This window comes from Salvelinus alpinus, chromosome 7, assembly GCF_045679555.1.
Source record: "Salvelinus alpinus chromosome 7, SLU_Salpinus.1, whole genome shotgun sequence".
Taxonomy (NCBI): Eukaryota; Metazoa; Chordata; class Actinopteri; order Salmoniformes; family Salmonidae; genus Salvelinus; species Salvelinus alpinus.
This window is the reverse complement of record NC_092092.1, coordinates 61599784-61626193: the sequence shown is the minus strand read 5'-3', so window position 1 is coordinate 61626193 and position 26410 is coordinate 61599784. Positions and strand designations below refer to the sequence as shown.

The 26410-nt window shown below is 45.3% G+C and overlaps 1 protein-coding gene across 2 annotated transcripts; it reads right to left on the bottom strand.

The window, feature by feature from the left end:
* Positions 1–8151: 8151 nt before the first annotated feature.
* Positions 8152–25073, bottom strand: LOC139581440 (uncharacterized). Of its 2 annotated transcripts, XM_071411207.1 has the most exons (6): positions 24870–25073; positions 24227–24559; positions 23610–23864; positions 8865–8894; positions 8643–8756; positions 8152–8512 (listed from the first exon to the last, which is right to left on the bottom strand). In XM_071411207.1, exons 1-6 carry the CDS (start codon positions 24916–24918, stop codon positions 8499–8501), a joined length of 795 nt encoding a protein of 264 aa, XP_071267308.1. In that variant the 5' UTR covers positions 24919–25073; the 3' UTR covers positions 8152–8498. The 2 variants fall into 2 exon arrangements, with proteins under 2 accessions (XP_071267308.1, XP_071267309.1); XM_071411208.1 differs by lacking the exon at positions 8865–8894.
* Between the last annotated feature and the right edge of the window lie 1337 nt (positions 25074–26410).

Here is a 26410-nt window from a genome sequence, read left to right as displayed (position 1 = left end):
ATCTAGCTTTAATGGAGTCATGGAATCTCACTGTGTTGTTTTTTATTCTGAATATCCTTAAACTAGCACCAGTGGGGTCTTTTTTGAATATTAGTTCAGACCCTGTGGCATTATTCATCAGCTGAAGATAGACAGTTTCTCCCAGAGCTCCGTGACATGACATGTTCTGTCTAGCATCACAGAATTTCTCCTCCATGCCTGAGGAAAGGAGGGGAAAAGGACACTTTTGTTGATAGTGATTACTGTTATTCTTCATCTGAAACTCTAATAAAAGTTTGTGACATTATGAATTGCCAAGCAGCAAATCACCCTGCATCTCACTGCTGGCTTGCCTCTAAAGCTAATCAGGGTTGGTGCCTGGATGAGACACCAGATGCTGCTGGAAATGGTGTTAGAGGGCCAGTAGGATGCACCTTGTCCTCTAGTCTAATTTTTATATTCATATCCCAGTGCACCAGGGCACTGATTGGGGACATTGCCCTGTGTAGGGAGCTGTCTTTCGGGTGGAACACTAAACAATTTTCCTGACTCTTTGTGGTCACTAAAGATCCCATGGCACTTATCGTAAGAGTAGGTGTGCTAATCCCGGTGTCCTGGCTAAATTCCCAATCTGGCCCTCATACCATCATGGCCACCTAATCATCCCCAGCTTCCAATTGGCTCATTAATCCCCCCTGTTCTCAGTCAATTTACCTGGTAAGTTAAGGGGTAAAAAAATATATAATTTGACAAGTAAATAATTTCAGCTGCTTGTGAGGTATTAAAGCCATCAAACATGATATGCTCTGTGATAGGCCTATTACATTTAATTGTATATGTTTCTTTTCTCCTCATAATAACACAGCATTGTACTCTGCTGTAATTATTCAGTTACCCTTTATAACACAGCCTTATTGTTAGAACATGCGTGACCTCCAAAGATAAACAACCGTAGCCTCTTACCATTAGAGAGTCCAGTTAACATCACCAGGAGTCCAAACACCACAAGCATGTTGTCTTCACAATGGCCAACCACTGATATCAAATCAAATCAAATGTATTCATATAGCCCTTCTTACATCAGCTGATATCTCAAAGTGCTGTACAGAAACCCAGGCTAAAACCCCAAACAGCAAGCAATGCAGGTGTAGAAGCACGGTGGCTAGGAAAAACTCCCTAGAAAGGCCAAAACCTAGGAAGAAACCTAGAGAGGAACCAGGCTTTGAGGGGTGGCCAGTCCTCTTCTGGCTGTGCCGGGGGGAGATTATAACAGAACATATGTGTTTACAACTGTAGATTCACTAAATAAGATACAACAAGAAGTAAGATACATCACACACACAAGTGAACAAGAGATCTTGAGACTAGATTCACATGAGGGCTGAAAGAGGAAATGTGATACAGAAGAAATTGTCACACTACATTTAGTCTGTGAGAACTTTGTATTTCTGCACCACAGACCGAGCCCTGTTAGGTCCATGTCAATCTACACTGTAAGTTATTTAGTAAACACTATGCCCTTTATACAGGTGTGTCTGTTGCTAGTCTCAAGTGCTAGTTTAACTGGTGCAAGAAAGGTTGAGAAACAATGTTACACCACACAGGTCATGTGTTCAGTGTGAGCCTCCTAATGGTGGCCTCGTGTGGGAAAACGTTTTTCCATTGAAAATTAAGGTGAGAGTGTGTTTTAATAGACCTTTAGTTTGTGAACTGAATTAACGATGAGGACCACAGAAAATGTTGTGGACAGGTCAGATATATTCCCTTAAATGCTATTGTCAAAGAAATGGGTTGATGCCTCTATATGTTAGCCTGATTCCATTCTTTATATGCTCTGTAGCCTCTGTAACAAAGGCTACGTTGTTGTTTTTTTGTTTATGCAAAATACAATGTAATGTATAATAACTGATTCCAATAATGTATACATGTCATGAATTATAGATGACGCCAATAGAAAATGTCTTTGACTAGGATTTTTTATTTTTTATTGGTTCACTGTGGAGTGCCAATTTAATAACTGTTTCTAACTCTAACTAACTTTAACTCTAAATGAGATATTTGGAATGGAAAAGGACAAGCACAGAGAGGTGTTGACTACACACCACAAACAGACTGGACCATCTACAGGGCAATACCATAATGACTATCATAAATACTGTGTCATATAAAGAGAATGTATACCACCAGAAACATGATAGTACTGTCAGCTGCATTTGTGATCTGAACATGTATTTATTTAGGTTATAAAGCAATTATTATTATAAAAAGGAATTAAAAATGAATTGCTTGTTGGTTTTCAAACTATTTTCAATATAGTAGCCTATTCTATATAGAAAGAATTCACACAGAGATAATTTTTTTTTTAAAATCCAATGAAAACTTTAGAGAGAGAGAGAGATAAAGAGAGGTGTACATGACCTCATGCTGGACCTCATTTCTCATGATCTACTACTTTTTCAACATTCTGGACCTCATTTCTTATTATCGACCTCTTTTTGTTTAAAGCACAACAAACTAAGTGAATATGTGCAGCGTTTTCTGACCTTTCTATCGGCCCAGTAAAGAAATGTTATAACATATACTGTATATTAGTAAGGCTTTTTAAATGGGGAACTGTAGCACATTATTTATTTCTGTAACTTCATGTTTTAATTAGATGTATTTGTGTGATTTTGAATGCATAGAAATAAAAGCAAGCTGCTTTTAGAAAACATGTTGAACCTCTTTTCTCATTATCTATTACTTTTGAAACATGTTGGACATCCCTCCTCATTAACTACTACTATTGAAACGTGTTTTACCTTGTTTCTCATTAACTACTACTTTTGAAACATGTTGGACATCCTTCCTCATTAACTACTACTATTGAAACATGTTTTACCTTATTTCTCATTAACTACTACTTTTGAAACATTCTGGACCTCATTTTCTCATAATCTAATACTGTTTGTTTAAAGCACAACAAACTAAGTGAATATGTGCAGGGATTCTGACTTTTCTATAGGTCCACTGAAAGAAATGTTATCACACAGACTGTAGCACTTCCCTTCATGAAGAGCCAATGTTGAGGTGTTGTGACAGATTAATCAACATGCATGCTGTGTATGGTCTTCTAATAATGGTAGTGGGACTGTCTTGTTGTAAGCAAAATCATTCACAACTTCCGGCGCCAACCGAGATGAACGCCTCGCTTCGTGTTCCTAGGAAAATATGCAGTATTTTGTTTTTTTATGTGTTATTCCTTACATTGGTACCCCAGGTAATCTTAGGTTTCATTACATACAGTCGGGAGGAACTACTGAATATAAGAGCAACGTCAACTCACCATCGTTACAACCAGGAATATGACTTTCCCGAAGCGGATCCAGTGTTTTGCCTTCCACCCAATACAATGGATCTGATCCCAGCCGGCGACCCTAAAAGGGGCAAACGAGGCGGTCTCCCGGTCAGGCTTCGGAGACGGGCACATCGCACTCCACTCCCTAGCATACTACTCGCCAATGTCCAGTCTCTTGACAATAAGGTTGATGAAATCCGAGCAAGGGTAACATTCCAGAGAGACATCAGAGATTGTAACGTTCTCTGCTTCACGGAAACATGGCTTACTCAAGAGACGCTAACGGAGTCGGTGCAGCCAGCTGGTTTCTTCACGCATCGCGCCGACAGAAACAAACATCTTTCTGGTAAGAAGAGGGGCGGGGGTGTATGCCTTATGATTAACGAGACGTGGTGTGATCATAACAACATACAGGAACTCAAGTCATTCTGTTCACCTGACTTCGAATTCCTCACAATCAAATGTCGACCGCATTATCTACCAAGGGAATTCTCTTCGATTATAATCACAGCCGTATATATTCCCCCCAAAGCAGACACATCGATGGCCCTGAACGAACTTTATCTGACTCTTTGTAAACTGGAAACCACACACCCTGAGGCTGCATTCATCGTAGCTGGGGATTTTAACAAGGCTAATCTGAAAACAAAACTCCCTAAATTCTATCAGCATATCGATTGTGCTACCAGGGCTGGTAAAACCTTGGATCGTTGTTATACTAACTTCCGCGACGCATATAAGGCCCTCCCCCGCCCTCCTTTTGGAAAAGCTGACCACGACTCCATTTTGTTGCTTCCAGCCTACAAACTGAAACTAAAACAACAAGCTCCCTCGCTCAGGTCTGTTCAACGCTGGTCCAACCAATCTGATTCCACGCTTCAAGACTGCTTCGATCACGTGGATTGGGATATGTTCCGCATTGCGTCCAACAACAATATTGACGAATACGCTGATTCGGTGAGCGAGTTCATTAGAAAGTGCATTGACGATGTCGTACCCACAGCAACAATTAAAACATTCCCAAACCAGAAACATTGGATTGATGGCAGCATTCGCGTGAAACTAAAAGCGCGAACCACTGCTTTTAACCAGGGCAAGGTGACCGGAAACATGACCGAATACAAACAGTGTAGCTATTCTCTCCGCAAGGCAATCAAACAAGCTAAGTCCCAGTATAGACACAAAGTAGAGTCGCAATTCAACAGCTCAGACACAGGAGGTATGTGGCAGGGTCTACAGTCAATCACGGATTACAAAAAGAAAACCAGCCCCGTCGCGGACCAGGATGTCTTGCTCCCAGACAGGCTAAATAACTTTTTTGCTCGCTTTGAGGACAATACAGTGCCACTGATACGGCCCGCTACCAAAACCTGCGGGCTCTCCTTCACTGCAGCCGAGGTGAGTAAAACATTTAAACGTGTTAACCCTCGCAAGGCTGCAGGCCCAGACGGCATTCCCAGCCGCATCCTCAGAGCATGCGCAGACCAGCTGGCTGGTGTGTTTAAGGACATATTCAATCAATCCTTATCCCAGTCTGCTGTTCCCACATGCTTCAAGAGGGCCACCATTGTTCCTGTTCCCAAGAAAGCTAAGGTAACTGAGCTAAACGACTACCGCCCCGTAGCACTCACTTCCGTCATCATGAAGTGCTTTGAGAGACTAGTCAAGGACCATATCACCTCCACCCTACCTGACACCCTAGACCCACTCCAATTTGCTTACCGACCCAATAGGTCCACAGACGACGCAATCGCAACCACACTGCACACTGCCCTAACCCATCTGGACAAGAGGAATACCTATGTGAGAATGCTGTTCATCAACTACAGCTCAGCATTTAACACCATAGTACCCTCCAAACTCGTCATCAAGCTCGAGACCCTGGGTCTCGACCCCGCCCTGTACAACTGGGTCCTGGACTTCCTGACGGGCCGCCCCCAGGTGGTGTGGGTAGGTAACAACATCTCCACCCCGCTGATCCTCAACACCGGGGCCCCACAAGGGTGCGTTCTGAGCCCTCAGGAAAATAACCTCACACTCAACGTCAACAAAACAAAGGAGATGATTGTGGACTTCAGGAAACAGCAAAGGGAGCACCCCCCTATCCACATCGACGGGACAGTAGTGGAGAAGGTGGAAAGTTTTAAGTTCCTCGGTGTACACATCACGGACAAACTGAATTGGTCCACCCACACAGACAGCGTTGTGAAGAAGGCGCAGCAGCGCCTCTTCAACCTCAGGAGGCTGAAGAAATTCGGCTTGTCACCAAAAGCACTCACAAACTCCTACAGATGCACAATCGAGAGCATCCTGTCGGGCTGTATCACCGCCTGGTACGGCAACTGCTCCGCCCACAACCGTAAGGCTCTCCAGAGGGTAGTGAGGTCTGCACAACGCATCACCGGGGGCAAACTACCTGCCCTCCAGGACACCTACACCACCCGATGTCACAGGAAGGCCATAAAGATCATCAAGGACAACAACCACCCAAGCCACTGCCTGTTCACCCCGCTATCATCCAGAAGGCGAGGTCAGTACAGGTGCATCAAAGCAGGGACCGAGAGACTGAAAAACAGCTTCTATCTCAAGGCCATCAGACTGTTAAACAGCCACCACTAACATTTAGTGGCCGCTGCCAACATACTGACTCAACTCCAGCCACTTTAATAATGGGAATTGATGGAAATTATGCACAAATGTACCACTAGCCACTTTAAACAATGCCACTTAATATAATGTTTACATACCCTACATTACTCATCTCATATGTATATGTATATACTGTACTCTATATCATCTACTGCATCTTGCCATCTTTATGTAATACATGTATCACTAGCCACTTTAAACTATGCCACTTTATGTTTACATACCCTACATTACTCATCTCATATGTATATACTGTACTCTATACCATCTACTGCATCTTGCCTATGCCGTTCTGTACCATCACTCATTCATATATCTTTATGTACATATTCTTTATCCCTTTACACTTGTGTGTATAAGGTAGTAGTTGTGGAATTGTTAGGTTAGATTACTTGTTGGTTATTACTGCATTGTCGGAACTAGAAGCACAAGCATTTCGCTACACTCGCATTAACATCTGCTAACCATGTGTATGTGACAAATAAAATTTGATTTGATTTGATTTGATTTATACACTATCTTACAGATAATACAATTGTATCTCCATCTTATGACTAAAACTAGTGATAAACAATCATTCATTCCATAACAAGTTTGTTAAACTTTTGATATTTCAGTATATTTTAGCAATTAAATTTACTTTGACTCGTAAGTATATTTAAAGCAAAATAATTTGACTTTTACTGGAGTAGTATTTTACTGGGTGACTTTCACGTTTATTTGAGTCATGCTCTATTAAGGTGTTTTACATTTACTCAAGTGTGACAATTTGTTACTTTTTCCACCACGGACCTGTGTGGTGTAACAGTGTTTCTCAACCTTTCTTGCACCAGGGATGGTTGTTCCTCCTTGGAGGAGTGCATTAAGTTAAACTAGCACTTGAGAACTGACTGAGTTGGTGTCAGAAAAACACTGTAACATATATATATATTTATTTATTTCTTAATGCGTTTGAGCCAGTCTTCCTGAACAGCTGATACTCTCATACATTCTTCAATGTTACTTTCCTCGAAGCAAGCATATAAGTATTTTAGCTCGTCTGGTAGGCTCGTGTCACTGGGCAGCTCACAGCTTTGTAGTCTGTATTAGTTTGCAAGCCCTGCCACATCCGGCGAGCATCAGAGCCAGTGCAGTACGATCCAATCTTAGTCCTGTATTGACACTTTGCCTGTTTGATGGTTCGTCGGAGGGCATAGCGCGCTTTCTCATAAGCTTCCGGGTTGAAGTCCCGCTCCTTGAAAGCGGCAGCTCTACCCTTTAGATTGGTGCGGATGTTGCCTGTGTTCCATGGCTTTTGGTTGGGGTATGTACGTACGGTCAATGTGGGACAAGGTCATCGATGCACTTATTGATGAAGCCAGTGACTGATGTGGTGTACTATGCAATGTCATCGGAAGAATTCCGGAACATATTCCAGTCTGTGCTAGCAAAACAGTCCTCTACCTTAGAATCTGCTTCATCTGACCACTTTTTTATTGACCGAGTCACTGATGCTTCCTTCTTTAGTTTTTGCTTGTAAGCAGGAATCAGGAGGATAGAATTAAGGTCAGATTTGCCAAATGGGGGGCGAGGGAGAGCTTTGTACGCGTCTCTGTGTGTGGAGTAAAGGTGGTCTAGAGTTTTTTCCCCTCTGGTTGCACATTTAACATACTGATAGAAATGAGGTAAAACGAATTTGAGTTTCCCTGCATTAAAGCCCCCGGCCACTAGGAAAGCCGCCTCTGGATGAGAGTTTTCCTGTTTGCTTATGGCCGTATACAGCTCATTGAGTGCGGTTTTAGTGCCAGCATCGGTTTGTGGTGGTATTTTGACAGCTACGAAATATACAGATGAAAACTCTCTTGGTAGTAGTGTGGTCTACAGCTTATGATGAGATACTCTACCTCAGGCGAGCAAGACCTCAAGACTTCCTTAGATTTCGTGCACCAGCTGTTGTTTACAAATTTACATAGACTACCACCCATTGTCTTACCAGAGGTCGCTGTTCTATCCTGTCAAAAAAGCTTAAAACCCGCCAGCTGTAGGTTATTCATGTCGTCATTCGTGGGTTATTCCTTTTCATGGTTAAGAGTGCAAGTACCTTTTGAACTCTACATATTTGCTATCGCAAAAAAAAATGTTTTTGTGTTTATGAAGGTCTAAGGTCACATTCGAATACGAAAGAAAATGTATTTTCAAAAACACAATAGCATTTTCATTCGTTTATGTAACTGTATGTACAAATGAAAAAGCACGAAAAAACACTACAATTCAAGAGTTAAAAGCCATTAAATAAACACCATCACATAGATCTTTCATTATTACTTTGTTAATGGCAGTTCTGAAGGAACATTATGAAACTATGAAAATATATGTCAAAAGATCTAAATACATTACTGTGCTTTGAGTTTGAGCTTGATTAAGATTAAAACAGCAATAAGCAGTATAACATCATCATTAGTCATTAGTCATGGTCCCCATGGCAACTTTCATGACATCAACACCCTTCTTAGAGTCCCACCGTGATCCACCTGAGAGACTGCAAACACTCTGCTTACTCAACATCATCTGGAGAGAGAGAAAAAGAGAGTCAGCGAGAGAGAGTGAGCGAGAGAGAGTGAGCGAATTAAGAATAATAATAACATTTTACTTTTCAAACAAAATACGTTAAACAAAGGTACAATGTTGCATTACTGACCTTGTTCTTGAGGATACGTTTTCTTCTTGTAGAAACAGTATGATCCCAGACAGACTGTCAGAAGAATGAAGACTTCAGCAAGTTGGAAATAAACAAACACATTGAACCCTGTTCCTGGGGGACAAAAGGGAGAAGGTATAACACCTAAATTAACTAATCAGCAAATTAATCAAATCCATGAAAATGAACTGCAGTAAGATCTGCTTTCAACATAAAACCTACCAGCCCATGAGGAGATTTCCACTGAATGTTCTGTTAAAGGGAGACAGCAGTAAATCATTTTTTGTGGCTGGGATGTGTTGAGCAATTACTAAGGTTTCATGCCTCTTACCAGTGGTTGCCTCAATCACTGTTGTGGAAGCCACTGTTGTAGGGTTTTATTAGCCTCAATAACCCACCCTGAAATCTTTGTCTCCTCACTGTATTGTTTTTGAAAGTTGCAACAGTGTTTCCTTGCCAAGTTTTATTTACATACTTTTTTACTTTGGATCCTGCATCGCGGTTAGCCTCAGTTGCTGTGACAGCTACTATCTGTCCCGGCATCCTGCCAGACCAAAAAGCCTGAAGTTGTTAACCGTAGCTAGCTACTAGCCTAGCTGGTAGCTATCAGTATTAAGCTAGCATGGTTTCCCAACCCTTGTGTCTGGGACCTCAGAGGTTTCCCGCACTAATTGCTGCTGGATTCCCTGCTGCCTGTAACCTTTACCCTGCAACCTGACCTGGCTGGAACAGCGTTGTATGGCTACCAACGTTAGCCGATGCTGTGCCCAACAGTATGTGCAAAGACACTGCTTTCGTGTGGATTTAAAAGAGGAAACATATTTCTGCTTTTCAGATTTAGCCATTTTTGTGAGCTCTTTTTGTTCATTTCTTCATCCTGTAAAGAGAGAGACACAGAAGCCTAGCTAGCCTAGCTGGCCGTATTTCTCAGATGGAGGTCATTATTGAACGTTTTCAATGGTGCAGGGGTTGTGTTTATTTTGCTTTATTCTGGGACAATGTGAACCGCCCAGACTTTCAATGTAGCAACTGTTTGCATGCAGAGGACTGCAGACCAAAAATACGTAAGTATTCAGACCCCTATGAGACCTGAAATTGGGCTCAGGTGTATCCTGTTTCCATTCATCGTCCTTGAGATGTTTCCACAATTTGATTAGAGTCCATCCATGGTAAATAAAATGTATTGGACATGATTTGGAAATTCACACATCAGTCTATATAAGGTCCCACAGTTGACAAGTGCATGTCAGAGCAAAAACCCAACCATGAGGTCAAAGGAATTGTCCGTAGAGCTCTGAGACAGGATTGTGTTGAGGCACAGATCTGGGGAAGGGTACCAAAGCAATTCTGCAGCATTGAAGGTCTTCCAAGAGCTGGCAACCCGGCCAAGCTGATCAATCAGGGGGAGAAGAGCCTTGGTCAGGGAGGTGACCAAGAACCCGATTGTCACTGAAAGAGCTCCAGAGTCACTCTGTGGAGATGGGAGAACTTTCCAGAAGGACAACCATCTCTGCAGCACTCCACCAATAAGGCCTTTATGGTAGAGTGGCCAGACGGAAGCGACTCCTCAGTAAAAGGCACATGACAGCCTGCTTGGAGTTTGCCAAAAGGCACCTAAAGACTTTTAGACTATGAGAAACAAGATTCTCTGGTCTGATGAAACAAAGATTCTACGCTTTGGCCTGAATGCCAAGCGTCATGTCTGGAAGAAACCTTGCACTCTCCCTATGGTGAAGCATGGTGGTGGTAGCATCATGCTGTGGGGATGTTTTTCAGCGGCAGGGACTGGGAGACTAGTTGGTATCGAAGGAAAGATGAATGTAGCAAACAGAAAGATCCTTGGTGAAATCTTGCTCCAGAGCGCTCACATCAACAGACTGGGGCGAAGGTTCATCTTCTAACAGGACAACAACCCTAAGCACACAGCCAAAACTGTGTGAGTACGACCCTGCCTCACACAGGAAGCGGCGCAGGTCCTAATCCAGGCACTTGTCATCTCCCGTCTGGATTACTGCAACTCGCTGTTGGCTGGGCTCCCTGCCTGTGCCATTAAACCCCTACAACTCATCCAGAACGCCGCAGCCCGTCTGAGTGTTCAACCTTCCCAAGTTCTCTCACGTCACCCCGCTCCTCCGCTCTCTCCACTGGCTTCCAGTTGAAGCTCGCATCCGCTACAAGACCATGGTGCTTGCCTACGGAGCTGTGAGGGGAACGGCACCTCCGTACCTTCAGGCTCTGATCAGGCCCTACACCCAAACAAGGGCACTGCGTTCATCCACCTCTGGCCTGCTCGCCTCCCTACCTCTGAGGAAGTACAGTTCCCGCTCAGCCCAGTCAAAACTGTTCGCTGCTCTGGCACCCCAATGGTGGAACAAACTCCCTCACGACGCCAGGTCAGTGGAGTCAATCACCACCTTTCGGAGACACCTGAAACCCCACCTCTTTAAGGAATACCTAGGATAGGATAAAGTAATCCTTCTAACCCCCCCCCCCCCCCTAAAAGAGTTAGATGCACTATTGTAAAGTGGTTGTTCCACTGGATATCATAAGGTGAATGCACCAATTTGTAAGTCGCTCTGGATAAGAGCGTCTGCTAAATGACTTAAATGTAAATGTAAATGTAAATGTAATAAATACCTGTTTATGCTTTGTCACTATGGGGTACTGTGTGTAGATTGATGAGGGGGAAAAAACAATCGTATCCATTTTAGAATAAGGCTGTAACGTAACAAAATGTGGAAAAAGTAATGGGGTTGGAATAGTTTCCGAATGCACTGTATGTAGCCTAAGAAACAAGGTTCATGAAATCAAAATCTTGCTAGTAACAGATGCCATTCATATTCTGAAACTCACTTAGATAATTATTTGATAATACAGTGGAGGCAATACATGGTTTTAACATCTACAGAATAGACAGAAATAACAATGGGGTGGTGTTGCTGTCTATTTTCAGAACCACATTCCTTTAAAGCTTAGAGACTATCTCATATTAAATACTGTGGAAGTAATATGGCTACAGGTTCATCTGCCTAACCTAAATTCCATTATTGTGGGAAGCTGCTACTGACCGCCAAGTCCTAACAGTCACTATCTAGATAATATATGTGAAATCAAATCAAATCAAATTGTATTAGTCACATACACATATTTAACAGATGTTATTGCGGGTTTAGCGAAATGCTTGTGTTCCTATTGCCAACAGTGTGGTAGTATCTAACAATACACACATATCTAAAAGTAAAAGAATGGAATTAAGAAATATATAAATATAGGACGAGCAAAGTCGGAGTAGCATTGACAGTCGAATAGAATACAGTATATAAATATATAGCCAGTTGAGCAACCGGGTGGTAGTGATGGCTATTTAACAGTCTGATTGCCTTGAGATAGAAGCTGTTTTTCAGTCTCTCTCTTGATGCACCTGTTTTTTACAGTTGTGCCTTCTTCACCACGCTGTCTGTGTGGGTGGACCATTACAGATTGTCAGTGATGTCTACGCCGAGGAACTTGAAGCCTTTCACCTTCTCCATTGTGGTCCCGTCGATGGGGATAGGGGCATGCATCCCACTGCTGTTTCCTGAAGTCCACGGGATAGGGCATTGTGCAGTGCGATGGCGATGGCGATTGCATCGTCTGTGGATCTATTGGGGCAGTATGCAAATTGAAGTGGGTCTAGGGTGTCAGGTAAGGTAGAGGTGATATGATCCTTAACTAGCCTCTTTACGCACTTCATGATGGCAGAAGTGAGTGCTAAGGGGGTGATAGTCATTTAGTTCAGTTACATTTACTTTCTTGTGTACAGGAACAATGGTGGACATCTTGAAGCATGTGGGGACAGCAGACTGGGATAGGGAGAGATTGAATATGTCTGTAAATACTCCAGCCAGCTGGTCTGCGCATACTCTGAGGACGCTGCTAGGGATGCCGTCTGGGCCGGCATCCCCTGTACTGACGGAGGGAATAACAACACTGTTTGTATTCAACCATACTCCCAGTCGCCTTGAAATGGTTAAATGTAGTGCTGCAGTGAAGGAGAGCCCGCAGGTTTTGGTAGCGGGCCGTGTCAGTGGCACTGTATTGTCCTCAAACTGAGCAAAAAAATGATTTAGTCTGTCTGGGAGCAAGACATCCTGGTCCGCAACGGGGCTGGTTTTCTTTTTGTAATCCGTGATTGACTGTAGACCCTGCCACATACCTCTTGTGTCTGAGCTGTTGAATTGCGACTACTTTGTCTCTATACTGGCACTTAGCTTGTTTGATTGCCTTGCGGAGGGAATAGCTACACTGTTTGTATTCGGTCATGTTTCTGGTCACCTTGCCCTGGTTAAAAGCAGTGGTTCGCGCTTTCAGTTTCACGCAAATGCTGCCATCAATCCACGGTTTCTGGTTTGGGAATGTTTTAATCGTTGCTGTGGGTACGACATCGTCAATGCACTTTCTAATGAACTCGCTCACCGAATCAGCGTATTCGTCAATGTTGTTGTTGGACGCAATGCGGAACATATCCCAATCCACGTGATCGAAGCAGTCTTGCGAGGGTTAAACGTGTTAACCCTCGTAAGGCTGCAGGCCCAGACGGCATTCCCAGCCGCGTCCTCAGAGCATGCGCAGACCAGCTGGCTGGTGTGTTTAAGGACATATTCAATCAATCCTTATCCCAGTCTGCTGTTCCCACATGCTTCAAGAGGGCCACCATTGTTCCTGTTCCCAAGAAAGCTAAGGTAACTGAGCTAAACGACTACCGCCCCGTAGCACTCACTTCCGTCATCATGAAGTGCTTTGAGAGACTAGTCAAGGACCATATCACCTCCACCCTACCTGACACCCTAGACCCACTCCAATTTGCTTACCGACCCAATAGGTCCACAGACGACGCAATCGCAACCACACTGCACACTGCCCTAACCCATCTGGACAAGAGGAATACCTATGTGAGAATGCTGTTCATCGACTACAGCTCAGCATTTAACACCATAGTACCCTCCAAACTCGTCATCAAGCTCGAGACCCTGGGTCTCGACCCCGCCCTGTGCAACTGGGTACTGGACTTCCTGACGAGCCGCCCCCAGGTGGTGAGGGTAGGTAACAACATCTCCACCCCGCTGATCCTCAACACTAGGGCCCCACAAGGGTGCGTTCTGAGCCCTCTCCTGTACTCCCTGTTCACCCACGACTGCGTTGCCATGCAACTTTGCCAACTCATTTGCCAACTCAATCATCAAGTTTGCGGACGACATTACAGTGGTAGGCTTGATTACCAACAACGACGAGATGGCCTACAGGGAGGAGGTGAGGGCCCTCGGAGTGTGGTGTCAGGAAAATAACCTCACACTCAACGTCAACAAAACAAAGGAGATGATTGTGGACTTCAGGAAACAGCAGAGGGAGCACCCCCCTATCCACATCGATGGGACAGTAGTGGAGAAGGTGGAAAGTTTTAAGTTCCTCGGTGTACACATCACGGACAAACTGAATTGGTCCACCCACACAGACAGCGTTGTGAAGAAGGCGCAGCAGCGCCTCTTCAACCTCAGGAGGCTGAAGAAATTCGGCTTGTCACCAAAAGCACTCACTAACTTCTACAGATGCACAATCGAGAGCATCCTGTCGGGCTGTATCACCGCCTGGTACGGCAACTGCTCCGCCCACAACCATAAGGCTCTCCAGAGGGTAGTGAGGTCTGCACAACGCATCACCGGGGGCAAACTACCTGCCCTCCAGGACACCTACACCACCCGATGTCACAGGAAGGCCATAAAGATCATCAAGGACAACAACCACCCGAACCACTGCCTGTTCACCCCGCTATCATCCAGAAGGCGAGGTCAGTACAGGTGCATCAAAGCAGGGACCGAGAGACTGAAAAACAGCTTCTATCTCAAGGCCATCAGACTGTTAAACAGCCACCACTAACATTTAGTGGCCGCTGCCAACATACTGACTCAACTCCAGCCACTTTAATAATGGGAATTGATGGAAATTATGTAAAAATGTATCACTAGCCACTTTAAACAATGCCACTTAATATAATGTTTACATACCCTACATTACTCATCTCATATGTATATGTATATACTGTACTCTATATCATCTACTGCATCTTGCCATCTTTATGTAATACATGTATCACTAGCCACTTTAAACTATGCCACTTTATGTTTATATACCCTACATTACTCATCTCATATGTATATACTGTACTCTATACCATCTACTGCATCTTGCCTATGCCGTTCTGTACCATCACTCATTCATATATCTTTATGTACATATTCTTTATCCCTTTACACTTGTGTGTATAAGGTAGTAGTTGTGGAATTGTTAGGTTAGATTACTTGTTGGTTATTACTGCATTGTCGGAACTAGAAACACAAGAATTTCGCTACACTCGCATTAACATCTGCTAACCATGTGTATGTGACAAATAACATTTGATTTGATTTGATTTGATTTGAAATGCAGTGGTTCGGGTTTTCAGTTTTGAAAGGATGCTGCCATCTATCCAAGGATTCTGGTTTGGGTAGGTTTTAACAGTCACAGTTGAAACAAAATCACCTAATCACTTCCTGATGAACTCAATCACCGTGTCCGTGTATACGTCAATGTTCTTCTCAGAAACTATCCGGAACATATCCCAGTCTGCGTGATAAAAACAAGCATGGATTCCTATTGGTCAGACCAGCTTGAGTAGACCTTAGCACGGGTACTTCCTGTTTGATTTTCTGCCTATAGGAAGGGAGGAGCAAAATGGAGTCCTGATCTCGGAAGCAGGGGATGGTTTGCAAGCCTCCTTAGTCGGACTAGAAGTCCACTCCGAACACCTGTTCTCTGCCGGCGGCGTCTTGGAGCAGCCTCTGGGATATGTTAAATTTCCCTGGGGGGTACGAATAAAGGTTCCAATTTGGGAAATTCCTGATCGTAATGCTGGTGATTTACCGCATCTCTGATATCCAAAAGTTCTTCCCGGCTGTATGAAATGACACAAAAAACGTTCTGGGCTAATAAACTAAGAAATATCACACAAAAAAACAAAATACTGGAAAGTTGCTTAAGAGCAAGAAGCAGAGCTGCCATGTCTGTCGGCGCCAACTTGCCATCTGGCTTGATAATATACTGTATGTGATATCAACAAAGAGGTATATTTTCTGGGTGATTTCAATATTGACTGGCTTTCATCAAGTTGCCCACTCAAGAAACAGCTTCAAACTGTAACTAGTGCCTGCAACCTGTTTCAGGTTGTCAGTCAACCTACCAGGGTAGTTACAAACAGCACAGGAGTTAAATCATCAACATGTATCACATCTTTACTAATTTATTTATTTTATTTATTTTACCGTTATTTTACCAGGTAAGTTGACTGAGAACACGTTCTCATTTGCAGCAACGACCTGGGGAATAGTTACAGGGGAGAGGAGGGGGATGAATGAGCCAATTGTAAACTGGGGATTATTAATGCAACTGCTTTAAAGCAGTATCCAAGTCCATTGGATGTAGTGATCACAATATAGTAGCCACATATGGGAAAACCAAAGTTCCAAATGCTGGGCCTAATATTTGGTATAAGAGGTCATACGATAAGTTTTGTAGTGATTCTTATTTTGATGATGTAAAACATATTTGCTGGTCTGTGGTGCAATGAGGAGCAACCAGACGCTGCACTTGACACATTTATGAAATTGCTTATTCCAGTAAAGAATAAGCATGCACCCATTAAGAAAATGACTGTAAAAATGTTAAATCAACCTTGGATTGACGAGAAATTGAAAAATTGTATGGTTCAGATGGATGTGGCAAAAGGAATGGCAAATAAGTCTGGCAGCCCCACCGATTGGCAAACGTACTGCAAATTGAGAAATCATGTGACTAAACTGAATAAAAATATGAAGAATCTATACCATGAAACAAAGATATATGACATAAACATTGATAGTAATAACCTTTGGAACACCTTAAATGAAATATTGGGAAAAAAAGGCAAACTCAGCTCCATCATTCATTGAATCAGATGGCTCATTCATCACAAAACCCACTGATATTGCCAACTACTTTAATGATTTCTTCACTTCCAGGATTAGAAAACGTATGCATGACATGCCAGCAACAAATGCCAACACTACACATCCAAGCATAACTGACCAAATTATGAAAGACAAGCATTGACATTTTTAATTCTGTAAAGTGAGTGTGGAAGAGGTGAAAAAAATTATTGTTATCCATCAACAATGACAAGCCACCGGGGTCTGACAACTTGGATGGAAAATTACTGAGGATAATAGCGGACGATATTGCCACTCCTATTTGCCATATTGTCAATCTAAGCCTACTAGAAAGTGTATGCCCTCAGGCCTGGAGGGAAGCAAAAGTTATTCCGCTACCCAAGAATTTTAAAACTCCCTTTACTGGCTCAAATAGCCAATGCGGATGACTCAACACTATCCATGTCAGCAACTACAGCGACTGAAATGACTGCAACTGTCACGACCGTTATATGACGAATGAGTGGACCAAGGCGCAGCGTGAAAGAAAGCCATCTTCTTTTAATGAAGAAAAACAAACACTTACTAAACGAACAATAAACAAACGATCGTGAAGCTAAAACAAACTAAGTGCACACATGCAACATAGAACATAGACAGTACCCCCCCTCCAAAGGTGCGGACACCGGCCGCAAAACCTGACACAGAAGGGGAGGGTCCGGATGGGCCTTCCTATGGCGGCGGCTTGGGTGCGGGATGTGGACCCCCCTCCACCATAGTCACTACCCGCTTTGGTGGCGCCTCTGGAACGGCGAGTCCCGGACTGAATACCATCCCAGAGGGCGCCACTGGACGGAGGGGCAGCTCCGGACTGAGGGGGCAGCTCCGGACTGAGGGGCAGCTCCGGACTGAGGGGCAGCTCCGGACTGAGGGGCAGCTCCGGACTGAGGGGCAGCTCCGGACTGAGGGGCAGCTCCGGACTGGCGGAAGGCTCTGGCTGATCCTGGCTGGCGGGCGGCTCTGGCTGATCCTGGCTGGCGGGCGGCTCTGGCTGATCCTGGCTGGCGGGCGGCTCTGGCTGATCCTGGCTGGCGGGCGGCTCTGGCTGATCCTGGCTGGCGGGCGGCTCTGGCTGATCCTGGCTGGCGGGCGGCTCTGGCTGATCCTGGCTGGCGGGCGGCTCTGGCTGATCCTGGCTGGCGGGCGGCTCTGGCTGATCCTGGCTGGCGGGCGGCTCTGGCTGATCCTGGCTGGCTGGCGGCTCTGGCTGATCCTGGCTGGCGGGCGGCTCTGGCTGATCCTGGCTGGCGGGCGGCTCTGGCGGATCCTGGCTGGCGGGCGGCTCTGGCGGATCCTGGCTGGCGGGCGGCTCTGGCGGATCCTGGCTGGCGGGCGGCTCTGGCGGATCCTGGCTGGCGGGCGGCTCTGGCGGATCCTGGCTGGCGGGCGGCTCTGGCAGATCCTGGCTGGCGGGCGGCTCTGGCGGATCCTGGCTGGCGGGCGGCTCTGGCGGATCCTGGAGCCGTTGGCGGCTCTGGCGGATCCTGGCTGACTGGCGGCTCTAGCGGCTCCTGACTGACGAACGGCTCTGACGGCTCGGGACAGACGGGTGGCTCTTATGGCGCTGGGCAGACGGATGGCTCAGATGGCGCTGGGCAGACGGCAGACTCTGGCCGGCTGAGGCGCACCGTAGGTCTGGTGCGTGGTACCGGAACTGGAGGTACCGGGCTGAGGACACGCACCTCAAGGCTAGTGCGGGGAGCAGCAACAGGACGCACAGGACTCTGGAGACGCACAGGAGGCTTGGTGCGTGGTGCCGGAACTGGTGGTACCGGGCTGGAGACACGCACCATAGGGCGAGTGCGTGGAGGAGGAACAGGGCTCTGGAGACACACTGGAAGCCTGGTGCGTGGTGTAAGCACTGGTGGTACTGGGCTGGGGCGGGGAGGTGGCCCCGGAAATACCGGACCGTGCAGGCGTACTGGCTCCCTTGAGCACTGAGCCTGCCCAACCTTACCTGGTTGTATTCTCCCCGTAGCCCGACCAGTGCGGGGAGGTGGAATAACCCGCACTGGGCTATGTAGGCGAACTGGGGACACCATGCGTAAGGCTGGTGCCATGTATGCCGGCCCGAGGAGACGCACTGGAGACCAGACGCGTTGAGCCGGCTTCATGGCACCTGGCTCAATGCCCAATCTAGCCCTGCCAGTGCGGGGAGGTGGAATAACCCACACCGGGCTATGAACACGTACAGGAGACACCGTGCGCTTTACCGCATAACACGGTGTCTGCCCGTACTCTCGCTCTCCACGGTAAGCTCGGGGAGTTGGCGCAGGTCTCCTACCTGACTTCGCCACACTCCCTTGTAGCCCCCCCCAATAAATTTTTGGGTTTTACTCACGGGCTTCCAGCCTTGCTTCCGTGCTGCCTCATATCGCCTCCTCTCGGCTTTAGCTGCCTCCAGCTCTTCACGAGGGAGGCGATATTCTCCCGGTTGTGCCCAAGGTCCCTAACCATCCAGTATCTCCTCCCAAGTCCAAGAATCCTGTGTATATAGCTCCTGCTGCTGCTTGACACGGTGCTTGGTCCTTTTTTGGTGGGTAATTCTGTCACGATCGTCTATAGGTGAATGAGTGGACCAAGGCGCAGCGTGAAAGAAAGCCATCTTCTTTTAATGAAGAAAAACAAACACTTACTAAACGAACAATAAACAAACGATCGTGAAGCTAAAACAAACTAAGTGCACACATGCAACATAGAACATAGACAATTACCCACCATCACCTAAAGCCTATGGCTGCCTTAAATATGGCTCCCAATCAGAGACAACAATAAACAGCTGTCTCTGATTGAGAACCAAACCAGGCAACCATAGACTTTCCTAAACCTCTCTACTGAACACAACCCCATACACTATACAAAACCCCCTAAACAATACATACACCCTAAGCTAGACAAAACACACAAACATCCCATGTCACACCCTGACCTAACTAAACTAATAAAGAAAATCAATATAACAGAGGCCAGGGTGTGACAGCAACACTTAACAAAAAGCTGCAGTTAGTTTCAGAATGGGTGGCAAGGAATACGTTTGTCCTAAATATTTCAAAAACTAAAAGCATTTTATTTGGAACAAATCATTCACTAAACCTTAAACCTCAACTAAATCTTGTAATGAATAGTGTGGAAATTGAGTAAATTGAGGCGACTAAACTGCTTGAAGTAACCCTGGATTGTCTGGCCCATAAATGTCAATGGAGAGCTAACATTAATAATATGCATGTCAATCTCTCATGGCTCAAAGTGGAGGATAGATAGACTTCATCACTACCTGTTTTGTAAGAAGTGTTGACAAGCTCTAAACTACTAGCACACAGCTCGAACACCCATGCATACCCCACAAGACATGCCACCAGAGGTCTCTTCACAATCCCCAAGTCCAGAACAGACTGTAACTAGAACACAGTACTACGCAGATTCATGACTACATGGAACTCTATTCCACATCATCAGGTAACTGATGCAAGCAGTAGAATCAGATTTTAAAAATGAAAATACACCTTATGGAACAGCGGCTACTGTAAAAGACACACCACACACAGGTACAGACTGTAATGGCTGTCGCTCTCCTCATCCTCGGACGAGGAGAGGAGAGAAGGATCATCAGACCAAAATGCAGCATTAGGGAAATAAGCCATCTTTTATTTAACACGACGATGGCAACACGAAAAAACAAAACACTTTCAAAAATACAAAACAAGAAAAACGACGTTGACGAAACCTGAACATAAACTTACATAACTAAACGTAACACTTACGGACAGGAAACAGACTACATCGAAACGAAACGAACAACCGAACAGTCCCGTATGGTGCAAGACATAACACAGATGGCAGGACGGCTCTGGCTGGTCATGGCAGGACGGCTCTGGCTGGTCATGGCAGGACGGCTCTGGCTGGTCATGGCAGGACGGCTCTGGCTGGTCATGGCAGGACGGCTCTGGCAGGTCCTGGCTGGACGGCTCTGGCTGGTCATGGCAGGACGGCTCTGGCTGGTCATGGCAGGACGGCTCTGGCTGGTCATGGCAGGACGGCTCTGTAGGGAGGAGAAGGAGAGACAGCCTGGTGCGTGGTATAGGCACTGGCTGCGCTGGAGAGGAGGAAACAGCTGGAGAGAGAACCCGGAGAGACAGCCTGGTACGGGGGGCTGCCACCGGAGGACTGGTACATGGAGGTGGCACCGGGTATACCGGACCGTGAAGGAGGACACGTGCTCTTGAGCACCGAGCCTCCCCAACCTTACCAGGTTGAATGGTCCCCGTAGCCCTGCCAGTGCGGCGAGGTGGAATAGCCCGCACTGGGCTATGCAGGCGAACCGGGGACACCACCTGTAAGGCTGGTGCCATGTACGCCGGCCCGAGGAGACGTACTGGAGGCCAGATACGTTGGGCCGGCTTCATGACATCCGGCTCGATGCCCAACCTAGCCCTCCCAGTGCGGCAAGGTGGAATAGCCCGCACTGGGCTAAGCACGCGTACTGGGGACACCGTGCGCTTTACCGCATAACACGGTGTCTTACCAGTACGACGCCTTCTTCCTCCACGGTAAGCACGGGGAGTTGGCTCGGGTATCCTACCCGGCTTTGCCACACTCCTCGTGTGCCCCCCCCAAGAAATTTTTGGGTCTGACTCTCGGGCTCCCAACCGCGTCGCCGCGCTGCCTCCTCATACCAGCGCCTCTCTGCCTTCGCTGCCTCCAGCTCCGCCTTGGGACGGCGATATTCCCCTGGCTGAGTCCAGGGCCCTTTGCCGTCCGTGAGTTTACGTTTAGTTATGTAAGTTTATGTTCAGGTTTCGTCAACGTCGTTTTTCTTGTTTTGTATATTTGAAAGTGTTTTGTTTCGTGTTGCCATCGTCGTGTTAAATAAAAAGATGGCTTATTTCCCTACTGCTGCATTTTGGTCTGATGATCCTTCTCTCCTCTCCTCGTCCGAGGATGAGGAGAGAGACAGCCGTTACACAGACAAACACATACGCACACAAACGCTAGCACATGCACTCTACACACATGCTTACATTGTAATATTGTTGTATGGTCGTATTCTACATTTTGTTTTGCAGATATGTAGTGGTGTAATAATGTTATATGATGTGCTGTTTATCTTTTATTCCTTAATGTGTTTGGACTCCAGGAAAACTAGCTGCTGCCTTGGCAACAGCTAATGGGGATCCCTAATAAATAACAATACATACAGTTAACATATATAAACCCTGGTGGCAATAAAACATTTAAAGGAATCACATATCTCATATAGTTGAGATGTGACATTTAAAGGAAACATTTAAAGGAATCACACATCTCATACAGTTGAAATGTGACAAATGCTATGATGCTGCTACTTCAAGAGGGTCGTTCCGTGAAATTACTCCCTTTTGGGTAGTGTAACCTGAAAATGAATCATTAATCTCTCGAGTGGCTAGATGTTCTTTACCATTTGGCCACCAGATTTGCCACCAATGCTCCTTATAGGACACTCTATACTCCTCTGTAAACTGGTCACCTCTGTAAACTGGTCATCTCTCAAGACCCACTGGTTGATGCTTATTTATAAAACCCTCTTTTGGCCTCACTCCCGTTTATCTGAGATATCTACTGCAGCCCACATCCTCCACATACAACACCGGTTCTGCCAGTCACATTCTTTAAAAAGTCCCCAAAGCACACACATCTCTGGGTCGCTCCTTTTTTCAGTTCGCTGCAGCTAGCGACTGGAACGAGCTGCAACAAACACTCAAACTGAACAGTTTTATCTCCATCTCTTCATTCAAAGACTTAATCACTCTTACGGACAGTTGTTGCTGCTTTGGGTGATGTATTGTTGTCTCTACCTTTTTGTCCTTTGTGCTGTTGTCTGTGCCCAACTGTGCCCAATAATGTTTGTACCATGTTTTGTGCTGCTTCCTTGTTGTGTTGCTACCATGTTGTTGTTATGTTGTGTTGTTACCATGCTGTGTTGTAATGTGTTGCTGCCTTGCTATATTGTTGTCTTAGGTCTCTCTTCATGTAGTGTTGTGTTGTCTCTCTTGTTGTGATGTGTGTTTTGTCCTATATTTATATTGTATTTTTTTATTTATTTTAATCCCAGACCCCCGTCCCCGCAGGAGGCCTTTTTGCCTTTTGGTAGGCCGTCATTGTAAATAAGAATTTGTTCTTAACTGACTTGCCTAGTTAAATAAAGGTTAAATAAAAATAAATAAAAAACGATTACATGAAATAAAGACAAATCTTCAGAAATGAAGGCAAAGCAACAAAATAAGGCTTTACAATAATGGTGAACACTTGGAGACATTTTGGGATTAAGTGGGTTAAAATCTTTCTAGAAGTCACCGAGGGTGACAGAAGGACGTGTCAAAATGCTGCATTTTGGCACATTAGCAACTGTTTTTTCATATAGAAAATCGGAGATATTGAATTCTCTATGTGGTCTGTATTGAAGAAAAGATCAAATAGGGACTAATTTTGTGGAACGACCCTAGAGGTCATGATTATGATGATGATGACGTCAATCATAATAATAATAATAATAATCATCATCATCATCATCATAATAATCATCATTATCAATATCAACATTATCCCTTACCAGTGGAGGTTTTACTGGTGGTGGACTCAGTCACAGTCGCCACTGTTGTAGACTCAACACACAGGGTATTACAAGTGGCATTCACCCACTCTAATACATTTGTCCCGTTTCATAAGGTGCAGTTAACATATATCAGCCCTATAGGCAATCCAAACAACAGTATTCACATTCGTATCTGAATTACATGTAAATACTGGCAAATGGATAGTGTTGTTTCGAAACAGGTCAATTCTTATTGATAAGAATTGATCATCGATCATTATAATCATCATCATTATTATCATTAATCATTGATATTGTTGATCATAATGTTTTTTTAACTAAGTAAATTTAACAGTTGATTACCTGGACAGTGTGAGATTCTCCTGCTCACAGTATCACTATTGATGTTGTTTCTAATGGTACAGGTGAGATCTCCTGACAGGCCTTTCTTCAGAGTGATGGTGTTTGTCTCATCAACAGGAAAGGTCTCAGTGTCTCTCAGTGTCTGTCCATCCAGAGTCCAGCTGTACTGGGGACCATCCCCCTCAGAGGAGCAGGACACCCTCATCTCTCCATGGGACAGACACTCAGAGGACAGCTGAGGAGAGGACACTGGAGCTGTGGGGGAAGAAGGATATGTAATTGTAGTTGGAGGGCAAAACACATTAGAACACAACACCAGCCATTCTTCTTGAAAGCCATAGAAACTACTGTAGTCAACAGGAGCAGCAGATTCATGACACATAATGACTGCATTTCAAATAACCAACAGATGATTTAATGTTGATGGATGTGGTTATGACTCTATGTACCAACTACAGTAACATATGAAAATAAAATGACTCCATGGTTACACATAAAATGCATTTCTCATTATTTTGATTATTAAGCAGTCACATATTTGTAGTTCAGCCAGAGCAATATGTAGAGCTTGTCAAAGTTACCATTTGTAATAATTATTTGGAAAGTTATTTATTTACCTTCGATGAACAGTTGTATTTCTCTGGTCCACATTATCCCGTCTGAACTAAATGTTTCTAGCAGGTAATCACCAGAATCATTCCTTCTTGTGTTATTTAACCTAAATGTCCCATTGTTTATAAAGAAGTGCACTCTGTCTCTACTGGGGGTATCTCTTATTACCCATATGTCCCTCTTCATTTTGAATATCTCTGTTCTAGCACCAGTTGGGCCATTATAAAATGAGAGTTCATTATATCCCGTGATATTAGTCAGCTGGAGATAGACAGTTCCTCCCAGAGCTCCATAACACTGAGATCCATCTTCTCTAGCATCACAGGAAGTCTCCAAGCCTGAAGATCAAGAAGAAAAGACACTGTAGTGACTATCACTGTTCTAACCCATGTCAAGTCATGTATCATTTTACAGACGAGGATACAAGTGACTAACAGTATAACCAAACCAACAGCATCAACATAATAGGGATCATTAAGTCAGTGATCATTATCATGGGACAATGAGTAAAGAGACAACTGTCTTCTACAGTGTTCTGAATATTGTCTATCATCATCCATCATTTCTGCTTCATGATATACAAGACTCCTGATATTATATTCTGCATAAAAGAAGAGGGAAGCCAACACATATAAAGATGTTTCTTACCATGAGACAATCCTGCTGAGATCACCAACAGTCCTAAAACAGCCTCCATGTCTCTTTTCAACGCAGGGTCTCAGTTTATCAAATTAACTTTCGGTACTTCAACAAAGTCCTCTATTTTCTATTCAGAGCTGAATTTGTTTTACGGCACAAACAAAACCAATGCAAGGAAAGTATGAGAGATAGCTGTACCTGCCACACAGAAGAATTCACCCAGTTTGTGACAAGTAAAAGAAGAAGTGAAATGTTGACCCTATTCATAGGTTCTGACTCAGAGGAAGAGCCTCATCAAAGTCTCACTTATGCATTATACAATCCACGAGGCTGGCTTCATGTCTCCTGTGTGATGGATTTAGTTAAGATGTCAAACACAGTATGTGATAAGTGCGGCTACGTTTGAGTGTGAAGACGAGATGTTGGCGCCTGAGAAAAGAACACCTCAGTAATAGGTCTGGGTGTAGCTGGTGCAGAGGAGTCAGGCGCAGGACAGCAGAGATGAGTAATACACGTAAATTTTACTCAAGACTTGCAAATACAAGTCGATAATACCTAGCCCACATTACGGACTGTAAATACAACAAACAAACACGCACAAGAACCATGGGGAAAACAGAGGGTTAAATAATGAACATGTAATTGGGGAATTAAAACCAGGTGTGTAAAACAAATACAAAACAAATGGAAAATGAAAAGTGGATGGGCGATGGCTAGAAGAATGGTGACGTCGACCGCCGAACGCCGCCCGAACAAGGAGAGGGACCGACTTCGGTGGATGTCATGACAGTATCCCCCCCTGACGCGCGGCTCCAGCAGCGCACCGACCTCGGGGATGAGCCGGAGGACGAGGCGCAGGTCGATCCGGATGGAGACGGTGGAAATCCCGCAGCAACGAAGGGTCCAAAACGTCCTCCAACGGCACCCAACATCTCTCCTCCGGACCATACGCCGGGGCCTCCTCGATGTCCAGAGGGGGCGGAGGAACCTCCTGCACCTCAGACTCCTGGAGTGGACCAGCCACCACCGGCCTGAGGAGAGACACATGGAACGAGGGGTTAATACGGTAATCTGGGGGAAGCTTTAACCTATAACATACCTTGTTCAGTCTCCTCAGGACTTTAAATGGTCCCACAAACCATGGGCCCAGCTTCCGGCAGGGCAGGCGGAGGGGCAGGTTTTGGGTCGAGACCCAGACCCGGTTCCCCGGTGCGAACACTGGGGCCTCACTGCGGTGGCGATCGGCGCACGCCTTCTGACACCTCACGGCCCATTGCAGGTGCACATAAGTGGCGTCCCAGGTCTCCTCCAAGCGCTTAAACCATTTGTCCACCGCAGGAGCCTCGATCTGGCTCTGATGCCAAAGTGCCAGAACCGGCTGATACCTTAGTACGCACTGGAAGGGGGAGAGGTTAGTGGAGGAGTGGCGGAGCGAGCTTTGGGCCATCTCTGCCCAGGGGATGAACGTCGCCCACTCCCCCGGCCGGTCCTGGCAATAAGACCGCAGAAACCTACCCTAATAGTAATCAACATTTTAAGCTAAACGTTCT